The sequence below is a fragment of the Panthera pardus genome, unplaced genomic scaffold (genome assembly GCF_024362965.1).
Source record: "Panthera pardus isolate Hobbes unplaced genomic scaffold, ASM2436296v1 HiC_scaffold_4, whole genome shotgun sequence".
Taxonomy (NCBI): domain Eukaryota; kingdom Metazoa; phylum Chordata; class Mammalia; order Carnivora; family Felidae; genus Panthera; species Panthera pardus.
Window position 1 is genome coordinate 9,671,212 of NW_026526969.1, and position 22,322 is coordinate 9,693,533.

Genomic DNA, 22,322 nt, shown 5'->3' on the forward strand with positions numbered 1-22,322 from the left:
CTCGGAGGTCCGTGCGTCTCGGTGGTTGCTGGTCCTCTGGGGCTGTGCCTGAACGCGCGCCCGGACTGACTCGTCCCTAGGAGGCTCGCAGCCGTCAGGCCTTTAGGAGCCTCCGTGCCATTGCACCTGCTTTTTCTCGGTGAGGAGGACCCTCCAGACATACTACCGGACACGAAGCCTCCCTCAAGGGGCTTTGTAGTCCCGTCGGTCACCACGTGCATATTCGCGTACTTTGTCGCAGGGGCAGAGGGAGACGGAGGGAAGCAGTGAATATTATAGGTTCCCAGAAGAGGGGCCTCGACCCGAGTAGTTGGGAGGAGGGAGTTGGCCAGAGGAGCCGGCAACTCAGCTCAGTTTTGAAGGGTGGACCAAAAAGTGAGGTGAGTGTCCCCAGCAGAGGGAGCACGACGAGCCCTGCGAGTGTGGAGGGATTGCCGGCATTCCCACACCATCTTAGCCACTAGTGCAGGTGGTTAAACTAGGTGTTTCGGAGAACAGTTTAAAGGCAACGGGAAGCCGTGTAAAGGTTTAAAGGCGGGAAGGGACAGATTTTAGAAAGATGCTGCTGAGAACCCTTGGAGAAAGACTGAGCAAGAAAGGAGGGAAGTGGAAAATGAGAGGACCGACTGTTGGGTAAAACGAGGCTGAGTAAGTCAGTCCAGGAAAAAGAGGATGATGCAGACCTGGGGCAGTTGGTGACTAGAGCTTGCAAGGAGTGATTAGATAGGAAACTTATTGCGGAAGTAAAATTGCCAAGGTTTGAGGATTGATTGGATATGGAGGACGAGAGAGAAGATGGAATAAGTCAGTAAATTATAAAGGCCATATATATGGATAAGAATGGACATTTAGGGACACCTGGGTGGCTCAGTTGTTTGAGCACCAGCTCTTGATTTTGACTCAGGTCATGATCTCACGGTTTGTGAGATCAAGCCCCAGTCCCACATGGGGCTCTGCACTGACAGTGTGGAGCCTGCTTGGGGTCTCTCTCTCTCTCTCTCTCTCTCTCTCTCTCTCTCTCTCTCTCTCTCAAAATAAATAAATAAATAAACTTTAAAAAAAAATGGACATTTAAAAAGCAGACAACAGGCTGGTCATCTGGAAAGAGATAATATTGGGTCCACACCTTATACCACATCCAGGGCCAAGTCCAACTGAGCTCACAGGATCTCAGATTCTTTTATACTACAAATTACATTTTCAGTCCACCTTGGAAATAGTTTCAGATAGCCTCCATCCACTAACATGCACTCACTTCTGAGAGATAGGAGACGACCTCGCCACTCAGGGCCAAATGAAACTGCCTGATTGGCTCAATCTGTCTGGGAAAATTGAGCTATTCCTAGTGATATCAAAAACATTTCTTTAGCTTGCCATGGAGAAGATACAGGGAAGAGAGCATTCTGGTAGAGGCAGGGGGAGATTGGATAAGATCACAGGTTTCCAGGGCAACTGTGGAGAGGAGAAAGGGGCTCCTGCTAATTGGGAAGAAAAGAAACATGGGTGATGGTCTAGGTTGGGGCTTAGCAAACTTTTTCTATGAAAGACCAGAAAGTGACTACCCTAGGCTTTACTGGACACATTTTCACATATTCTTCATCTTTACAATCCTGTAAAAATGTCAAAACTATGTTTAGCTGACAGCCAGTGCTAGATTTGACACAAAGCCTGTAGTTTGCTGACCCCTGAAGTAGATGGTTTTAAAATTACTCTAGAGAGGTGTCTAAGGAGTTCATTCTTGGCCTCTTTCCTCAGTGATATTACCTGCTGAGAATGCAAGGGACAATGATCTATTGTGAGGAATGATGTAAGAAAAAATTGTAAGGTGAATGGAAAGATTGTCAAGTAACACTGCACACCCAAGTGAAGGTAAAAACAAAACAAGTGACAGAATCAATCCACACAATTGTTTGCGCCATCTGGGGCAAATTTGCTTAAAACACACAGGTGGATTAATGTAATGTTGGGATTTGTCATATGAGAGGATGGTGGTTCTGATAGGAGATGTTTGCATTGAGTGACCATGAGTACAAGCTGAGCAGAAAGGAGGGATGGAAACCAACAAGAACAACAAGGAGAAACTGAAGACTCAGAGGCAAGGATGAGGCCATGAGGCAGGTTTCAGGAACTTTTCCAGAAATGTTATAGCCAAACTAAGCATAAAATGCTTTCCTTTTTGTGTTCCATAAATAGAACCATGCTATATTCTGTTCTGCACTTTGCTTTTATTCACTAAATAACTTATTTTTCCTTATCTACATATATTGATCTACTCAGCTCTTTTTACCAGCTGCATAGTGTTTCATTGCATGGATTTGCCATGACTTCTGAAGACTCTTGGTGGACATTTAGGTTTTTTCCGGCATTAGGTTTGACCAGAAATCTAGAATGAACATTGTTATGTCATTCCTCTTTCACTTTTTGCAAATGAATCTTAGGATGAATTTCCATACATGAAATTGCTGAGTCTAAAAGTTATATGCATGTGGAATTTTGTTGGCTGTTGCCAAATGAATTACCCTACCTTACAGACTGCACCAATTTCCATTCCCAATGATGATGGGGAATAAGGTTCGTTTCCCTACAATCTCATCAACAATGGATGTTATCAAACCTTTCCATCTTTGCCAATCTGATAAGGGAAATAAATGGTGCCCCGATTTTTATTTTCACTTCTTAATTATAAGGGAAGTCAATCATTATTTCTGCCTACATTAGTTACTTGTATTTCTTTTCCTGTGAACTGGCTATTTTTATCCTTCCCTCTATTTTTGTTAGGTTATTTATCTCTTTCTTATTGATGTATGTGGTTCTTGCACATTAAGAAACCTAGCCCTTTTTCAAATGTCTTACAAATATTTTCCCAGTTTTCTTATTTAAAAAAATTTTTTTTTAATTTATTCATGTATTCTGAGAGAAAGCATGCATGCATGTGTGCGTGAGCAGAGGAGGAGCAGAGGCAGGGAGAATCCCAAGCAGGCTCTGTACTGACAATGCAGAGAGCCCCAGGCTTAGCTCGAACTCAGGAACCTTGAGATCATGACCTGAGCAGAGATCAAGTCATATGCTTAATAGACTGAGCCATCCAGGCACCCCTCCTATTTGTCTTTCTTAATGAACTTCATGCATTGCAAAAGATTATATGTTTTATATTTCAAATTCTTTCATCCTGTTTTTAAAATCTTCTGTTTTTTGCCTTCCATACTCCAAATGGCTAGGAAGTTTTCCTCAACACCATTTATTGAAGGATCTGTCTTTTCCTATATAAAGTTGTCTCTATGTTCGCACTCCTATTCTGTAATCTATCTGTATCCTTTGTCAGGACCTGCCAAATTGTTTTCATAACTGCAGTTTTATAATTATCTTTTATATTTGAAAGAGCTTTTATCTACATCACTGGCCTTTCTTTTCCATGATCTAAACAGAAGATTTTTGAAGAAAAATTAAGAACATTAGTCTGAAAACTACAAAGGAAACCAACCTCATGTTCCTGGCCGAGAGATCAGAATATAACCAAGGGATTGCTAGGGAAATGGCATTGTCAAACAGAAGACCGATTTCAGGGATGGTGAGTAAATATGATGGCATTTTTTCTTTCTTTCTTTTTTTCAATTTTTTATTTAAATTCTAGTGAGCTAATGCGTAGTGTAATATTGGTTTCAGGCATCGAATTTAGTGATTCATCACTTACATACGATACCCAGTGCTCATCATAACAAGTGAAGGCATTTTTTCCTAGCAATGAACATGGTACTGAATGAATTGAGAGCATTGTGAGGGCCTGAGAGAAAAGAAGGGGAAAGAGAAGAAGGAAGGGAGAAAGAGAGAGGGGCAGAGGCAGAGAAGAAGGAAATTATCTGACAAAAGACCAAAGAAATGAGGGTGTGAACTACAGAAATGGTGGGGCAGGGTGTGTGTGTGGGGGGGGGGGGGGGGGGGGAGGTCATTACCACAGAAAGGAAACAGAAGAGGCAGTAGAATTTACTTAAAAATCAAACATTTAGGGGTACCTGCGTGGCTCAATCAGTTAAGTGTCCGGCTTCCGCTCAGGTCATGATTTCATGGTTCGTAAGTTTGAACCCCATATTGGGCTCTGCACTGACGGTGCTGAGCTTCCTTGGGATTCTCTCTCTGCCCCTGTTCTGAGAGCACTCTAAATAAATAAATAAACTTTAAGATAAACTTGAAAAAAATTTTAATAAAAATAAATAAATAAATAAAACATTTAAAAACCTGTACTGGGTGCCTGGGTGGTTCAGTCAGTCAAGCCTCTGACTTCAGCTCAGGTCATGATTGACGTGGGAAACAAAGGCAAAAGGAAATGGCAGATAAAATTAAATTTCCTTATAACCTGCAGCCCATTACAAATACTTGAGGCTGGCAGAGTAAAATGTTTCTCCAGGAACTCCCTACTATCTTAATGCTAATGTTTTGCTAGAGGGGAAAACAACCTTAGCTTGACAATACCTGGGCCACAGTGTCCTGGGAGTCTTCTTTAGCATATGAAAATCTCATTGGAAACTTCCGCTGGACTTTACCTCCCCCAACACCGTAATATATAACCAGTCTCTCCTCATGGTCCCAGGGCAGCTCCTCTACCCACCGGTCCTGTCGTGTGCTTTAATAAAATCACCTTTTTTGCACCAAAGACGTCTCAAGAATTCTTCCTTGGCCATCGGCTCTGGACCCCACAAACTCCACCAACACCCCGTAAAACCTCATCAATGATCTCAGGGTCCCTTCAGTTGGAGCCCCACATGGGGCTCACCACTGTCAGCGCAGAGCCTGCTTTGGATCCTCTGTCCCCCTCGCTGCCCCTCCCCCTCTCATTCATTCTCTCTCTCTCTCTCTCTCTCTCTCTCTCTCACTTTCTCTCTCTCTCTCTCTCTCAGAAATGAACATTTAAAAAATAAAAAAATAAAAACCTGTACCGAATGAACATCAGAGGACCTGGGGTGTCAGGCCTGGCATTGGAGTAAATACTTCATCTCTCCAGTTCTTTAATTTAAAAAAAAAAAAAAATGGGTAGAATTAAATCTGGCCTATCTTTAGCAAGACAAAATGGCCAATGTGAGGGATGTTTTGCATTAACTATAGAAATGAAGGTTAAGGGGTTCAAAGTGCTGGTATGGACAGTTTGGGATATTTTACTTATATTACCCCACTTATCCTTTAAGACTTAATATGAATTTTTGAATAGGTAAAACGTTTACATGATTTGAGAGTCAAAATCATATAAGTTACACAGAATTATTGCTCCTACCTCTGCCCACTCCTCCCAGCCCATTCCCTAATCTACCCCCTAATAAATCTAAAGATTTATTAGTTCGCAAATACTAATATTGGTATATTTTTCCCTATCGTCTCCCCCTTTCTTACACAAAAGGAACTACATTAGATGCCTTGTTTTTTATCATGTAATATTTCCTAGAAAATGTTCCATGTCTATACATAAGACATCCTCATTTTTTTAAAGCTAGTGTGGATGTAACAGAATTTAACATGTCCCCTAGTAATGGACATTTGAGTTGCTCATTCGATATTGCAATTAATATGCAGCAGTTAATAACCCTGGACCAATGTCAGTTTTAAGTGTGTGTACAGGTATTATCTGTTAGATAAATCATGAAATTGAGATTGTTAAAGCACTAATTGATGAGGAGAACAAAGGCAAGAGAAAGTAGCCAAAATTAAATTTCCTTACAGCTTGAAGCTCAGATAAGATACCAGAGACACGTAGAATGTGACCTTCCTCAAGGAACTCATGGCTGCCTTAATGCCTTAATGTTTATGTCTTATTAAAGACTAAGAGTAAGCAACCGGGGTGCCTGAGTGGCTCAGTTGGTTAAGCGTCTGACTTCGGCTCAGGTCATGATCTCACCGTTCGTGAATTCCAGCCCCGCCATTGGGTTCTGGGCTGACAGCTCACAGCCTGGAGTCTGCTTCAGATTCTGTGTCTCCCTCTGTCTACCCCTCCGCTGCTTGCACTCTCTCACATTGTCTCAAAAATAAATAAACTTTAAAAAAAATTTTTTTTAAAGACTAAGAGTAACCATATCTTTTTTTCATGTTTATTTATTTATTTACTTAGAGACAGAGAGAGAGAGAGAGAGAGAGCACTTGTGCATGAGAGCAGGTGGGGGGCAGGGGGAGGAGGGGCAGAGAGAGAATCCCAAACAGGCTCCATGCTGAGTGTTGCAGGGCTCAGTCCCACAACCTTGAGATCACAACCTGAACCCCTATCAAGAGACAGATGTTCAACCAACTGAGCCATCCAACTGCCCCAAGAATAACCTTATCTTAACAGCAGCTAGCCCCTCAAGGTCCCAAAAGCCTTGCTTCCAAATTCCTTAAAGAGTTAAACTATCCCTAACCCCCACTAATTAAAAAGTATATAATCAGCCACTCCTCACAATCTCAGTGCAGCTCTTTCTGCCCCTGGGTCCTGTCTCTGTGCTATAATAAAATAATTTGCACCAAAAAGTTTCAAGAATTCTTTCCTGGCCATTCGCTCTCAAACCCAAACTTCAAATCACATCAGTGATGCTTCCATAGCTTTGCAGACATTGCAAGATTCCCCTCAGCTGGGATCATGCCATTTTTGTCATTCCACCCACATCATGTGCCAGTGCCCATTATCCCCACAGCATAGCCAGAACAATGTGTTGTCTCAAAATTTTGACTTTGGCAAATCTCATAGGGAGAAATGGCATCTCGGTAGTTTTCTCTGTTTTTTGAAAATTCTGTGCTTTTTCTCCTTCTAATTTCTTTTTTTTTTTTTAATTTTTTTTTTCAACGTTTTTTATTTATTTTTTGGGACAGAGAGAGACAGAGCATGAACGGGGGAGGAGCAGAGAGAGAGGGAGACACAGAATCGGAAACAGGCTCCAGGCTCCGAGCCATCAGCCCAGAGCCCGACGCGGGGCTCGAACTCACGGACCGCGAGATCGTGACCTGGCTGAAGTCGGACGCTTAACCGACTGCGCCACCCAGGCGCCCCTTCTCCTTCTAATTTCTTTAACTTATTAATAATAGCTATTTTAAAGTTTGTGTCCACTAACCCCAATGTTTGGATAATCATGCCATCTGCTTCTATTGGTTATTGGTTATTTTTTTCTCTGATTCACATTTTTGCACATTTTGTATCGTATGCCAGTGTTTGTGGATAAAGGAAGTAAAAACTCTCCAGGTCTTCCATGATGGGGCCGCACTTTGTTCCAGAAAAACTGTGTATTTCAATAAAAAACAAAACAACAAAGCACAGCGCCATCGTGGAAGGAATTGATCATTTTGTATCAGTTGTCCCAGGTAACTGTTACTACTTTTCAATAGAAAGGAAATCTACTTCAGAAACATTTTCTTGAATTTTCATTTTAAATATTTGTTTTGTCCCTTTATTTCAGTTTTTCCTCAGGGACTCCAATTTTACATATCTTGGATCTCCTTTATCTGTCTTTCATTGCTTCCACATTCTCGCTAAACCTTTTCATTCTTTATTTCATTTTCTTCACTGTTACTACCCTTATGCTTTACGCCTCTTACTGTTCTAGTATCTCCTCTCTCTGGTGCTTCTTCTAAGTTAGTCTTCCTTCCCTTTTCCAGTTCTTTCTTGAATTCTCTCCATTCTCCTCTCATATTCCCTTGTTATCTGTCTCTCACCTTCTGTTCTCAGAATGTTCTTCTCTGAGTTCCTATAATTCTGATTCCCCCTAGCTGCAATTGTTTCATTAAATGTTTACATTTATCTCGGAATATTGTGTTATAATTTTCCTCTACTTTGTGGCAACACTTCTGGGGAGTTTTCTTCATATCCAGACTTTTACTTCTCTGCTTTAAAAAATTTTTTTTAATGTTTATTTATTTTTGAGAGAGAGAGAGGAGGAGAGGGGCAGAGAGAAAGGGAGACACAGAATCCAAAGCAGGCTCCAGGCTCTGAGCTGTCAGCACAGAGCCCGACACAGGGCTCAAACCCACGAACTGTGAGATCACAGTTGAAGTCGGATCCTTACCCAACTGAGCCACCCAGGTGCCCCTTCTTTGTGCTTTTTTTTTTTTAAATAATAATACCTTTGTATTGATGTTGCTGTTTCACTCTTTTATTTGAATGAGTTTGATTTTCCTGGGCCAGCTCTTTGCAGGAGTACCCTGTGGAAGGGGAGTCAGAGAAGCAGAGTGTTCCCCACTTCTCAGTGTGAGGACTCTTCCACTGCTACATGGAAGGATGCTTTCTTTAATATATAGTTCCCTATGTAGCCAAGATTCCTCGGATTCTTACATCCTAACTTGGTTCAGAGGGATCATACTACACTCTCTTTCCTTCCTTCCATTCTCCAACACTACCAAGAGACACTGTCATCCACCTTCCCAGGTGGTCTCTCTTTTTAAAAAGCGGTGCTTCCTGGGGTGCCTGGGTGGCTCAGTTAGTTAAGCCTCTGACTTCAGCTCAGATCATGATCTCATGGTTTGTGAGTTTGAGCCACGCATCAGGCTCGGTGCTGACAGCTCAGAGCCTGGAGACTGCTTCAGATTCTGTGCCTACCCCTGTCTCTGCCCCTCCCCTGCTCACTCTCTGTGTCTCGCAGTCTCTCAATAATAAATAAAGGTTAAAAATAAATAATAAATAAATAAATAAATAAATAAATAAATAAATAAATAAATAAAAAGTGGTGCTTCCTTAAAAATTTCCTTTGATAGACTCCCAGGCACTTTCTGTGCCTTCTCTGCCCACCCTCCACATGTGCCCCACCCTGTTGCTTCCCTATCCTATTCATAGCCATTTCCTCTCAAGGTGGGTCCTTCTCAGAAATCTGAAGGTTCATATTTGCTAGTGGCTTTTTTAGCTTACCACCACTAGGGCCTCTGTGTATTCTCTGACCCACTCCCCCTTGCTCACCATGCTGGTCTCCCAGTTGTAGCTTCCCATACTGGTTCTGCTGGCTTAGTGCTTTGGGCTGCAATTACATATTTTAGAGTTTGTAAGTTTTCTCTGTTCCTAGTTTCACTGATAATTATAGTTCCTGTATGGGTTTTTGGGTTGTTTTCTAGGAGGAAAAGTGGGCAGACTAGAACTAGGCTGTCACCATATCCCTGCAAGAAACTCTCAAGATACCTTTTGGAGAGAAATGTGGTAAGAAACTAAAAACAATCTAAAACATTAAGTGGCTATTTTTCTGGTGTGTATGTCTTGGCTTCTCTGCTGGGGTGTGAGCCTCTGGAGAACAGGAACTAGCCCCTGTGGTTCATGGCACAAGGTCCACCTTTAATGGCCACTGGCTAACAGTCACAGCAAAGCCCACTTGACTCTAGCCTTGCCCACCACATGCCCCTCCAGATACACGGCTCCCCATACTTGTTTCTGAAGTTGCACTGCTTAAGTTGCAAGAGCTTTTCCCATATCTGTGTTCTTTAGAGAGCAAAGTGGGAAGGCGTTGCTGATTGGTACTGTTCAGATGAAAAATGGGTATGAAGCCAGCAGAGGACTTGGATCACTGTTCTATCCCCTTCATTGTCCTAAGGCATTTGTACTTACCAGCTACACCAGGGAGCTAAGAGCTCCCCATTCTGTAAGCACCAGGAGGACCATAAAGGGGACACGTTAGAGATGCCCTCAGGAGGTCTCCGGCTCTAGTGAGAGGAGGCAACACCCACACATTGGTTGGCTAACTTGCCTGTGCTTCCTCCAGAGCACAGACATAAGGCTCAGACTTCCAGATCTGGGAGCTCAATCCTGAGAAGCATTCACCCTTTAACCACTCCCAACCCTTCCCTCTAACACAGACTTAGGAAGTTTCCTGCACTGAGTCCCATCTTTGTCTGGGGACATCACTTTTTTCTTATTAATGTCACTAACTCAAACACCTTCTGTTGTTTTTGCTTTTGTTGTTTTGTTTTTGTTTTACAAAAGCTGACTTCACTTGACCATTTTGTAATATTCCTTCCTCCCTTCCTGTCCTCCAAGCTGGTATGGATTAAAAGACAGTAGTCCTTTTATTGAAAACACTTGCCTCCCCACCCCCCCAAAAAAAAACCACTCAGGAAACTCAGAAAAATTCAAAAAAATGTTTTAACGAATTGCAAATACAAGCAAAACGGAATCACTGTGAGTGTGGGGAAGTGGAACATAGATCTGACACTCAGGAAGCTCACCAAAAGCAGCAGAAACTGGTTGCCACTTACGCCTCCACACACGCACTCACACAGCTGCCGACGGCGGAGGACGCTCTCCCGGACTAGATAATTGTTTCTTCCTTCAGCAGTGTCTCCTTTTGTATTGAGCTCAGGTCTCCTCCCAGACTCTCCATATTCTCCAGGTGTATGACCCCTTGGGTCTCCTGGATACTCTGGGAATTGGGCAACAAACGGCAGCGAAGGCAGGCTGCTTCTTGAAAGAGGCAGATGGCACCTGGGTGACAGCGAAAGTTCAGGTCAGAGTTGAGTCGAGCTCTCCGTGCCCTAGAGGTCAGGCACTCCCTCCTTTAATGTGTGACCCCTTCCGGTCTGCACCCACCTTCCCTAGTTCTCCCCTCCGATGTAGAGAATTACAGAGGTAGATGGGAAAACAGGACCCATCACAAGACAAGGCATACAAATAGATGGATAAACTCACAGAACCACAGCCAGTGTTGGAAGGCATCTTAGCAACTGTCTAACTATTAATAGGCAAGAAAAAGAGGTTTAAGAGAGGAAGGTCAAACATAAAGCCCAGGCTTTTTGATGCAACTCAAGACCCTCAGTAAAGTAAAATGGAAGAAGAGAATTGATGTCATAAAACAAACAGAGGTATCTTGAGTGAACAGTAAATGCTGTATTAAGGTTAAGACTCAGATAAAGGACAACTTCTATTTTCAGCAATATAGCAGACTACATACCCTCCCACTAAAAATGACAAAAATTCTAAATAAGATTTTTCTTCAAAAACTAATTTGTAAATATATCAGCAAACTGGCATCAGAGTAAGGCATTCTTAGAAACAAAACCCTAGTGAAAACAGGAACCTAGAGAGTTAAGCAAGCACACAATTAGCCTTCACCTTGGAGACATACACTCAACTCCGGTGACCCTGAGTTTCCATTCTGCGGGCCTTTTGGGACACAGAAAATGAGAGGAAAAGCCCAGGGCCTACTCAAGATGAATCTAACAAGGGTCTACAAAGCTAGAACTTTGAAGTTACCAAGAGTGACTAAGAACTCATAAACAGAGGCTAGCTGTTACATGGATCTGCAACTACACAATACCTATGTGATTCTAGGCTAGTTGTGCATATAAGCACCAAGCAGAAACAAATGCAGATCCCTTTTTGAGAAAATACTTTATATACAGGCTTCAAACGATTTCCACCAAAAAATATTTTTTTTCAAGGAAAATAATTCACAGTCAAAAATCACAACTGTACCAAGAAATAAGATGCCATAAGCAAAAGCCTGCAAAAACAGCAGCCAACAGACAGAGACTTGTATTTCAGTTGTTAAACTTATAAGACACAGAATGTAAAGTATGTTTAACATGTATAATAAAAATATATTTATAGAATAGATTAAAAATATAAGTAGAGAAAAGAGTATAAAAATAACAAGAATTAAGGAAAAATATAACTTCTGGTTATAAAAACAGATTGACTAAAAATAATAATAATAATAATTAATGGATAAGTTAAATAGCAGATCAGACACAGCTAAAAAGTGAATGGATTAAATTGAAGATACATCTATATAAGTTATTCAGAATACAGCCCAGAAAGACAGAGATAGAAGGGGGGAAAAAAAAGCAAAGAAATGGAAAGCAAGAGAGAGAGACACACACGCAGGATACAGTAACAAAGTCTAACATACGTCTTCCTGGAAAAGAGGGAAAGAATATAGAAAGAAGATAAAAATATTTGAGAAATTCTGAAAGACATTACTCCTCAGACTCAGTTCACACCACAAATCATAACACAAATATCTACACTCTGCAAAATGCCCAAGAAAGCCTTACAGAAAACAAAGAGTGCCTCAGAAAGAATGATATAGGGGTGCCTGGGTGGCTCAGTCAGTTGAGCCTCTGACTTCGGCTCAGGTCATGATCTCACAGTTCATGAGTTCAAGCCCCACGCTGGGCTCTGTGCTAACAGCGTGGGGCCTGGAGCCCACTTCAAATTCTGTGTCTTCCTCTCTCTCTGCCCCTCCCCAACTTGTGCTCTGTCTCTTTCTCTCTCTCTCAAAAATAAACAAACATTAAAAATTTTTTTAAATGATATATTGTTTAAATGTTTATTTATTTTTGACAGAGAGAGAGAGAGCATGCGAGAGAGTGGGGGAAGGGCAGAGAGAGAGGGAGACACAGGATCCGAGCATACTCTGCACTGACAGCAGACAGCCTGATGCGGGGCTCGAACTCACGAACCTCGAGATCATGACCTGAGCCAAAGTCTGACACTCAACCGACTGAGCCACCCAAGTGTCCCAAAAGAATGATATTTTTACAGAGTCAGCTTAACAACAACAATGGAAGTGGTAAAGTAATAACAGAATATCTTGAATGCTGTGAGAATACTGTCAACTTAAAAATGTAAGTACAGCAGGCCGCCTGGGTGGCTCAGTTGGTTAAGCATCTTGATTTGGGCTCAGGTCATGATTTCGCAGTTCATGAGTTTGAGAGTGGGATATTCTCTCTCTCTCAAAATAAATAAATAAACTTAAAAAAATACTATCTAAAAAATGTAAGTATGGCAAAATTAATTTTAGTAAACAAAAATGAAAGGAAGATAATTTCATACAAACAAAATATGAGAGAAAGTGTATCTCTAACTGAACCTCACTAAAACACATTATAAAGGATGTATTTCAGGCAGAAGGACAGAGGGTCCTTAGACAGAAGGTCTGAGGTTTGATGAGCATCTAAACTGATAAATATGTGGGTAAATTTAAACAAATAAATATTAAATGCATAAAGTAACAATACTGTCAAATATATAGAACTAAAAAGAAAACAGAAGAAACTAAAACATTGTGCAAAATAGCATATAAATTAGGAGGGAAGTACCTTGTATTACTTATGAAGAAAATAAATGCGTTGATGAACTTCCAACTTTGTTAAGTAAACGTATTAAAATGTCAAGAGTAACTACTACAAGAATACAAATAGATTCCATAACTTCCAAACTAAAGAGGGGGAGGATATAATGAGAAATGTATAGATAAAAGTCAATCAATTAGAAGCAAGGCAAGAGAGGTGGGACTGGGGAGCAGAAAAAATTGAAAGCACGAGGTAAGGTGGTAGAAAAAATACAGATATGGGGCACCTGGGTGGCTCAGTCAATCAGGTGTCCGACTCTTGATATTGGCTGAGGTCATAATCTCACAGTTCTTGAGATCGAGCCCCACGTTGGGATCTGCACTGGCAGTGTGGAGCCTGCTTGGGATTCTCTGTCTTCCTCTCTCTCTGCCCCTCTCCCACTCTCACTCTCTCTCTCTCTCTCAAAATAAATAAAATAGGGGCGCCTGGGTGGCTCAGTCGGTTGAGCGTCCGACTTCAGCTCAGGTCACGATCTTGCGGTCCGTGAGTTCGAGCCCCGCGTCAGGCTCTGGGCTGATGGCCCAGAGCCTGGAGCCTGCTTCTGATTCTGTGTCTCCCTCTCTCTCTGCCCCTCCCCCGTTCATGCTCTGTCTCTCTCTGTCTCAAAAATAAATAAATGTTAAAAAAAAAAATTTAAAAAAAAAAAATAATAAATAAATAAATAAAATAAACTTCAAAAAAAAGGATCAAATGTATCAGTAGTCACAATAAATGTCAGTCAATAATAAATGCTCCAGTTATAAGACAAAGAGTGTAGGGGGAGCCTAGGTGGCTCAGTGGATTAAGTGCCCGACTTTGGCTCAGGTCATCATCTCACAGTTCGTGAGATTGAGCCCTGAGTCAGGCTCTGTACTGAGAGCTCAGAGCCTGGAGCCTGCTTCGGCTTCTGTGTCTCCCCTTCTCTCTGCCCGTCCCCCACTTGTATTCTCATTCTCATTCTCTCTCTCTCTCTTTCTCAAAAATAAACATTTAAAAAAACAAAGATTGTAAGACTAGATGAAAAAATACAATCATAAGCTATGTGTTACATATAAGTAAAAGATCAAAAAGATATATAACAGGCAAATACTAGCCTAAAGAATGTAGAAATAGCTAGAGTAATATCAGATAAAACAGACTTTAACAAAAGGGATTTCTAGAAATAAAAAAGATCATGGCATAATGACTAAATAAAGGTCAATTCACCAGTAAAACAGAACAATTCTAAATCAAGATGTGAACAATATAATAAACAAGCCTGATCTAATGTTTATAAATGAAAAGTTGTATTCAACATAAAACATGAAAGTGGACCTCAAACTAGACTATAAAACATGTCTCAATAAATCTGAACACATTACGATTATACAGACCATGATCTCTCATCAAATTGAAATTAAGTTAAAATCATTAACACAAGACACAGTAAAAAATTATATGCTTAGAAATTTAAAAGTATATTTTAAAATACTTCATGGATCCAAAATATCATAAGGGGAACTGGAAAATGTCTGAAATAGAACAATAACATCAAATATTACATATGAAAATGGGAGATTCAAATAAAGCAATTCTTACAGGGAAATTAGAGCTTTAATTGTCTACTTAGAAAAGAAGAAGTAAGCCATGAGTTTAGATTGTGATTTAAGAAGCTGGAAACGGAATAGCAGAATAAATGCAAAAAAGAAGTAGGGAAGGAAGTTCAAAATAAGAAGTAAAAATTAATACAATAGAAAACAAACATAAAATATGAAGGTTCAAGAAAGCTTAAACCTGGTTCTTTGAAAAGACTGAAAATATGGTAAACCTCTGACAAAATTGCCAATGAAAAAAGAGAAAATTAGGTATGAAAAAAGAAGCACATCACTACAGGTGCATCACAAAGTAAAGAGTTAAAAAAGAAAACATTTTGAATAAACTTATGCCAATAAATTTCAAATTTTAAACAAAATGTATAAGCTTATAGACATATATAAATTACTGAAACTAACTCAAAAGGAAATAAAATACCTGAATAGTCCTATAGTCATTTAAGAAACTGAATCATGAGCTTAAAATTCTCCCACAGAGAAATACCATATTCCTTCTACAGGCAAGCTTAGTTATACAATTAAATACTTAAGATGGTAAAAATGAATGAACCTTAAGAGTTCCTCATATTACCATGGAGGTTACAATGTTGATCAAACATAACAAGTTCCAGAAAAATAAATATAGTATGATTATACAAAGTTTTAAAACATGTAAGACTAAGTAATATATTAAGGATATAAATGTGTGTAGTAATATGATTATCATAAATTGCAGAATAATTGGTTCCCGAGGGGAGAGAGGAGGACAAGATCAGGAAGAGCCACATGGTTGAGGGGGCAGGACTTCAAAGATTCTTAATATTCTAACATATTTCATTAATGAAGACAAGCCAATTTTCTTCACTTAACATCTCTGAAATAAGGATGTGCCTTACAAGTTATACCACCTTAGAATTATTCCTAGCATCCTTTTTTCTCTTTCAGTGGTAAATAAAATAAAGGTGTAACTTACAAACAATGGATTCCATGAAAATATGGCTAGTTCTTAAACTATATGGTGGAAATGGGTGCACAGTTTATTTTTAATTACCTCTTATATATTATAAATGTTTTTATATATTCAGTGTATAATAAAATCAAGTTAACACAGATTATGTCATGGGTCAGATTAATATAGTAGGAAGAAGATTAGGAAAAAGGACAAAATTAAATAGGATTGAGACTTAGACGGTGATGGTATATAAAATAAGAGAGTGAAGCGAGACTGAGGTGAATAAGATTGTAGGTTCCGAGATAGAGATAGAGATAGGCATAGAAACCCTTAGGAGCCAGGACACTGTAAGACAGAATATGAGATCTGGAGGTTGGTTCCAAAGTCAAAGAGGAGGAAGACGGGATATAGGGCTGAGGCTCTAGAGCAGTGCTGTTGAGTAGAACTTTCTGCAACGATGGAAATATCTGCATCTGCACCATTCAATATGGCAGCCACTAGACACACAATAATGTGGTTACTGAACATCTGAAATGTGGCTAGCATGACCGAGAAACTGAATTTCTATTTATTTCATTTTAAGTAATGAAATGGCCACAAGTAGCTAGTGACCACAGTTTTGGACAGTGTTGCTCTAGAGTGTCCATGGCTTCTGAATCCAGACAGAGGGCAGGGAGAAGGGCACCAGCCCCAGGACACTCACCAGCCACTATGAACAGAAGGATGGCAAAGCCCAGAACGTAGTAAGGCCACTGCACCGAGAACTTGGGGGGGCTGGGCTTCATCCTCAGATTCTGGATCTCCAGGGCATGCAGCAACAAGGCCAGGAAGGCACTGGCCCCTGCAGGGTCATAGGGAAGCACTCTTGATCTCCTCACATGGTTCCCACCTTTGCTCTTAATCAGAGTCACATGGCTTACAGCCTGTATGGTTCCTACATGGAGGTTCCTTTCTCCAGCCCACACCTGTGCCCTCTCAGAGTCAATAACCTCTACCCCACATGCCTGTCTTGCCCTCCTTCCCAACACATTTCAAAGCCCATGTGCCTCACCTCCCAGAGGCCCCATAACCAGAAATCCCTTTCCCGGGTACCCTCTGTGCCTGTGCCATTGGCTGACTCCAGACGGGGCCCTCTGGGTGTGATGCTTTGGGTGCAATTCAACCTGATTTTCCCACTGTGAGCGTTCCACCTCCTCCATGTGATGGGAGCCTCCCAGGGTAGGGCCTTGGCCAGCCTTTTAAAGTCAAAAGGTTCCAAAGGGCAGAGATGGTGTCTTCCATCCATTCATCCAACAAACACTTATATTTCACTCACATATTTCACTTGTGTATTATCATTCTGTGTCAGATTCTATGACAGTCACTGGGATAGAGATTATGGTAAAAAGACCCCCAGACAAATGACCCCAAGCCAACATAGTGAGGGTGGAGCTAGCTGGAAGTACAGGGTGCTGTGCAGCCTCAGAGAGAGGGACTGTGATCTGGGGTGGGGGGGAAGGCTGCCTCAGAGAAGGCCACAGGTGAGAGGGTCCCTAAAAATTCTCTCTCCTGACACCACAGAGACCAACCATCTCCCTGCCTTTGGGCCCCTCCCCAGCCCCTTCCCAAGGCTGAGGCCTGCCTGACAACAAGGCTTGCCTGCCTGTTCCACACCTGTGAGGAAGCTGATGAAGGCTGACACCAAATTGTGCTTCCGGGTCCTCGGAAACAGCTGAGATGCAAAGGACACCAGGATGAAGGTGGTGAGGAAAGACAGGACAACTGCGGACAGCAGGAAAACGCGGCCGAGAATGATGTACACTGTGGGGGAGGGGAGGCTGGGCTGCAGCTGGACACCTGACCCGTGACAAGGGACAGAGCCCCGCAGAGCCTGCAAAGAGAAGCCCCCCCACCAGCTTACCACCCTCAGTCCCACAGCATGGCCTGGGACCCCAGCTCTGACCCCTCCACTTTGCCCCTAACAATGAATGCTCTGGTTCCAACATCTTGTTCCCTGTGACATGGAAGTGTATGGGGAAAAAAAAATTAGATGGACAAACAGTCATTTTAGTAAGCAACATAAATGATACAAGTTGCATGTGGAAATGTGAAGAACTCCATCAATACTGGTCACACTGAAATAAGTGGCTGGTGCAAATCAGAACCTGTGAGGTTGAGATGTTCTGAACTCTGTGGGGAATGCTTATTTAATTATCCAGTTAACACAAGTCATGAAATAGATCCAAAATAGCAGAGCAAGGGACTTGATGACAGGGTGATTTATTCCCCTGTTATTGGCATGATTCAGACCCATGTTAAAATGAGGTTTTTAGGGTTTCTTTGTTGGGGGGGGTTGGTGCAAAAAAGATGATTTTATTAAAGCATGGGGACAGGACCCTGTGGGCAGAAAGAGCTGCTGTTAATATGAGTTTTTATAGTCTTCTAAGCACGCAGAGATGGACAGCTGGGGGTGGGACAAAAAGACAAACGTATCACTAAACTCCCAAGACAAAGGTATCACTAAACTTCTAGAATCTACTCTTGGGCTAAACCAATGGTTTTCAACTGGAGGCAGGTTTGCACCTCCTCACCCCGGGGATATTTGGCAATGCTAAGAGGTAAGTTGGTTGTCACAACTGAGGGTACAGGGTGCTACTGGCATCAAGTGGGCCGTAGAGGGCAGGGGGTGCTACTAACTGTCCTGCAAACAACAGGAGAGCCCCGCAACAAAGATTTTCCAGCCAAAGTGTCAGTAGTACCGAGGCTGAGCAATTCCAGATCAAGGAGCTCACACAGTGTGGCCCATCTTCCCCCAAAGAGGCTTCTCCTCTTCTGTTATCAGGAGAGAACCCTATATCCCCCAGGTTCACCTCCTTTCCAAGACAGACATCCCCCTGACCCTCTCAAGCCCCTTATAAAAACACAGCCTCGAGTGCATCCACAGTCCACTGAGCTCGTATTTCTGTGCATTCCCTTCGAAATGTGGTCCTCAGGCCTGAGCACATTCTCTGTAGAGCAGCCACCCACAGTCGGACGGGTGTTTGACAAGTGAGGCTGAAATCCAGCCTCACAGAGTAGGGCAGGACCCCCGCCCCTCCATCCTAGATGGAGCCAGCCCTACCCCGCAAATAAACTTTGTTGCTGACACATTTGCTCCTGACCCTGGTGGTCAACCTGATATTATCAACCTTCTCCTGGCCACTACTTTCCTCTAACCCCAAAAGTAGAGACTCAGAAAATGCCCTTAGGGGCTTATTAAATTCTGTCCTGTCACCCAAAGTGCCACACTGGCCCCATCTCCCTCTGCCCCATCCCCACCTCCATCCCTCCTTACCTGATAAGGGTCGAGGCTTCCAGCATTTGATATGGAAGCAGTTCTCAAACAGGCCACTGAAAAACACTTCATGGGACTCCTCGTTTACAAGCCGCACCCAGAAGGGAAAGATGGAGACCAGCAGTATAAGCAGGTAGCCCAGGGAGGTCAAAGCTGGGGCTATGGCCCACGTGAACCCCTTCATGTCCTTGTCCTCCAAAGTCAGCATCACCTGTTCAAGGGAAAAGTGAAGGCTTCTCAAGTGGAACACAGGGAAGGAGATGATGCCTGCACAAACGGTAGCACATATGTGAGGCTCGGGAAATGTTGATTTCCTTGCCTGGATAAACTTTCAGCCTCACAGACTTCTTCAGCAGACCTAAAAAAATGCATAAAACATTTTTTTTTGCCGCTAAGTCACTGGGTGATCTTGGGTAAGCAGGGTCCCTTCTCTGAGCCCTAATTTCCACCTCAATAAAACGAGGACGTTGGAATGGGCCATCCCCAAACCCTTCCAACCCTAAAGTTCTCACTGCTCAGTTCTGTTAACTACCACCCACCTACAAAGACCCTCCCCACTAAGCTTGGCAGGCAGCTAACAGTTAAGAGCTTTGGGGATTTCAGAATGATGATGAGAGAGATAATAAGGATAATGAGGTGCAAAGCCCTTAGTGTGAGGGGTTGCTCTCTCCAGTCCTCATTCTGTGTGAACATCCATACTCAGGCCCAACACCTGGAGAGGCTCCAATGCAGACCCCCCAAACTGCAGCCGGGGCAAGAAGAGTCTCTAAGGCTGTGGGACCTGCTGATCACCACAAATAGGACCAGCCTAATGGCGGAGGGTGGAGTGCGGGTGCCCTCCTGCACCTCCTACCCAAACACGCTGCGTATAACCAGGTACACAGAGTGCTCTTTGAGTGCTGGCAGAGTGGTTTGGAAACATCCCAATGTGCTTTTACCTCCTTCCTGTCACTACTTTTTCTTGTTCCCACCTGAACAACTTCATCCTTCCCTCTCTCCAAAGCTCCCCTTTAGACGCTCCCTCCACCCTCCAGGCCTCACTGATGAGTCACTTGAACTTCAGGGCCCCAGTCTCCTTTGCTCTCAAATGATGGGAGTCGGTTGGCCCGGAGAGCAGTCCCAGCTCTAAAACTGTCCGGTATAAGTCATGACTACATCTTGACCCCCCTGCTCTGGGTGGGACAGAGGACACTGGACATTGTCTTTCGATGGTCTGTGTCCTGCCTGCCCCCTGCCCCCCCCCCCACAACCTCAATTTGTCTAAAACCACCCTTCGTGTTTTCCCCATTTCAGCCATTCTCCATCACCACATGCTGGCATGCAGCGTGTGCCGGCCTCTCCCTGTCTCCATGTCCCCATCTCATCTGCCTTCCTTGTCCTCCCAGGCTTCCTCTCTGAAAGTCCCCACACCCACACTGTTCCTGCCCCATGCCCACAGGTCTCCCTCTACTCCTGGAATACCAGAGCCATCCCCAACTCCTCCAGCCTCCTTCCCCACTTTCCTCCTCAAAGCCCAACTCTCCTGTGAAGCTCAGCCTGGTCCTGGCCACTGCACACAGCCCTCCCAGCCATCAGCCACTATCCATTCCCTCCACACTTACTGGACGCCCCATGACCAGCTTAGGCCAATGGGGGTGATTCAGGGATGAAAACAGACAGGAACTCGCAGGCTCTTGGTAACTACAGGGTGAGAGACACAAAAACACGTCACAAGGTGCAATGCTTTCCTCTCCCCTGCCTGGCTTACTTCAGGGCCAGGCATACCCCAGTCCTATCTTCCCCCCTGTCCGGCTGCTCACCAGTGAGAAGGACCTTCGGAACAGCTCTTAGCACTGGGCCTGGATGACTGCGCCCCACAGATATACAACTTGTGGGGTGCATTGATCTAGGCCAGACTTGAAGGACCATAGACCTGTTAATATGACAGGGGATTTGTACATCCTTTTGTAGTGTTGAAACAGAGCAGGAGAGAAAGACCCACCACTGGTCCAGAATCCCACAGTCAGCCAGCCCTGGGGCAAGGACCAGAATCCCACATGGCTGCCTCTCCCACCTCAGCTGACCAGGCCAGCAGTTTAGTTTGGAGTTTAGTGGCCAGTGAATTCTTCCTACTAGGTAAGCTCATTTGCATGTGTGAGAAAGGGAGAGTGAAGGGGAGGGGGGGCAATTTAGAACTGCCAACTTTTTATTTTGCCAAAAACATTCAAAATAAAACAAAAACAACTGTCAGCTACTATTACACAGAGTGTTTTAACTATTATTTAAAAAGGATCTGTGACACTGGGAAGTAAAAGAGCTGCTAGCTACGTGGAGCCTGGAGGACTGGCATCTGGGAACCAGGGCTTGTGTGGAGGCTTCTCACTCTGGGCTCCCTCTGGGACAGTTCTGAGCTACCCTGCAGCAGCCAGAATGCACCCCTGTCCCCGCCCCCCCCCCCCCCCCCCCCCCCCCCCCCGCCAGGCCGTGCAACCCCGGGGTCAGCTGGGACCCGCGCTAGGGAATGAATGAGGTGGGTGACATAAAGTACATCTGGGTTGGAATGGTGGGGGTACCTGTCAGGGTCACAGGGTGCCTCACTCCCTTTTCCCACCAGTCATTAGTGGCAACTTGGGCAGCAAATTGATCCGGGTTTGCTCTGAGGTTCCTTCCTGCTGAAAAGCCTCCTGGGCCCTTCCCTTGCCCCAAAGCCACAGTGACATTTTCCGGAAACAACGATGGACCCAGATCTGATCATCCCCCCACCCCTGCCACCTCTGATCATCCCCCCAGCCCCGCCACCGCAGTGGGTCGCAAAAGCCTGGGGAGTGGCCTGAAGGCGGCAGTGGGAGGGGTGTTGGGGGCCCTCTCCGCGCCCCCAATCCTTGGGCCCACCTTGCCGCTCCCTCCCGGGTGGTCTCTCCTCCCTCCTGGGGCACCTTTGGGGTTTCCGGGTCTCTACGGCAGGGCTTCCCTCTAGGCCAGCCCCTCATCCAACCCTTTGGCCCAGAGCTTGTCCCTCTGTCCAGAGCTTCCGTTGGCCCGGAGGCGGGAGCAAGAATGCGCCCTCTCCTGACAGAGCCCACGGAGCCCGCGGGGCCCTGGGGCGGAGGGTGGGGGCTCATCGGCCCTGCAGCCTCACCTGCCCACTCACCTGGCCCTCGGCCCGGGGTACCTGACCTCTGGGGCTGTTTGCAGAACGGACCTCGCGCACCCGTGCGCCAAACGGGGTGGAAGTGATCTCGAGCCGGGCAGATCTGAATTCGAATTCCAGCTCTGCCATTACCAGCAGGGTGTCCTTGGGTAATTTACTTCTTCTTGGGTGTCAGTTTTCTCGTCTGTGAAGTGGGAATAATAATAGTAACTCCTCTTGTTGGAGGGCTAAAAGGGTCCAATGACCCATCCAATGACAAGCCCCCCTGACTCCTCAGGAGCCTGCCAGTTCATTCCCCTTCTCCAAGACCCTCATCCCTGATCA

The 22,322-nt window shown here is 44.0% G+C and overlaps 1 protein-coding gene and 1 long non-coding RNA gene across 6 annotated transcripts in view; one reads left to right on the forward strand and one right to left on the reverse strand.

Annotated features, from left to right (window-relative positions):
- The first annotated feature begins 2 nt into the window (after positions 1 to 2).
- Positions 3 to 15,582, forward strand: LOC109251261 (uncharacterized). Its single transcript, XR_002073426.2, has 4 exons — positions 3 to 139; positions 3,426 to 3,568; positions 9,046 to 9,127; positions 15,340 to 15,582. It is a non-coding gene; the product is annotated as an uncharacterized LOC109251261 (long non-coding RNA).
- TMEM225B (transmembrane protein 225B) overlaps positions 10,046 to 22,322 on the reverse strand; it is a 28,905-nt gene continuing 16,628 nt past the window's right edge. Inside the window, exons 3-9 of one of the 5 annotated variants that reach the window (XM_019422674.2) lie at positions 21,999 to 22,182; positions 20,470 to 20,548; positions 18,869 to 19,079; positions 17,209 to 17,425; positions 16,657 to 16,790; positions 16,259 to 16,396; positions 10,046 to 10,402 (exon numbers count right to left, since the gene is read on the reverse strand). In XM_019422674.2, coding sequence (XP_019278219.2) covers positions 10,230 to 10,402; positions 16,259 to 16,396; positions 16,657 to 16,790; positions 17,209 to 17,425; positions 18,869 to 19,079; positions 20,470 to 20,481 — 885 coding nt within the window. In that variant the 5' untranslated portion in view covers positions 20,482 to 20,548; positions 21,999 to 22,182 and the 3' untranslated portion in view covers positions 10,046 to 10,229. Of the gene's footprint in view, positions 10,403 to 16,258; positions 16,397 to 16,647; positions 16,791 to 17,208; positions 17,426 to 18,868; positions 19,080 to 20,469; positions 20,549 to 21,998; positions 22,183 to 22,322 lie in introns of all 5 variants that reach the window. The other 4 variants (XM_019422672.2, XM_019422676.2, XM_053893810.1 and 1 more) reach the window with 4 other exon arrangements.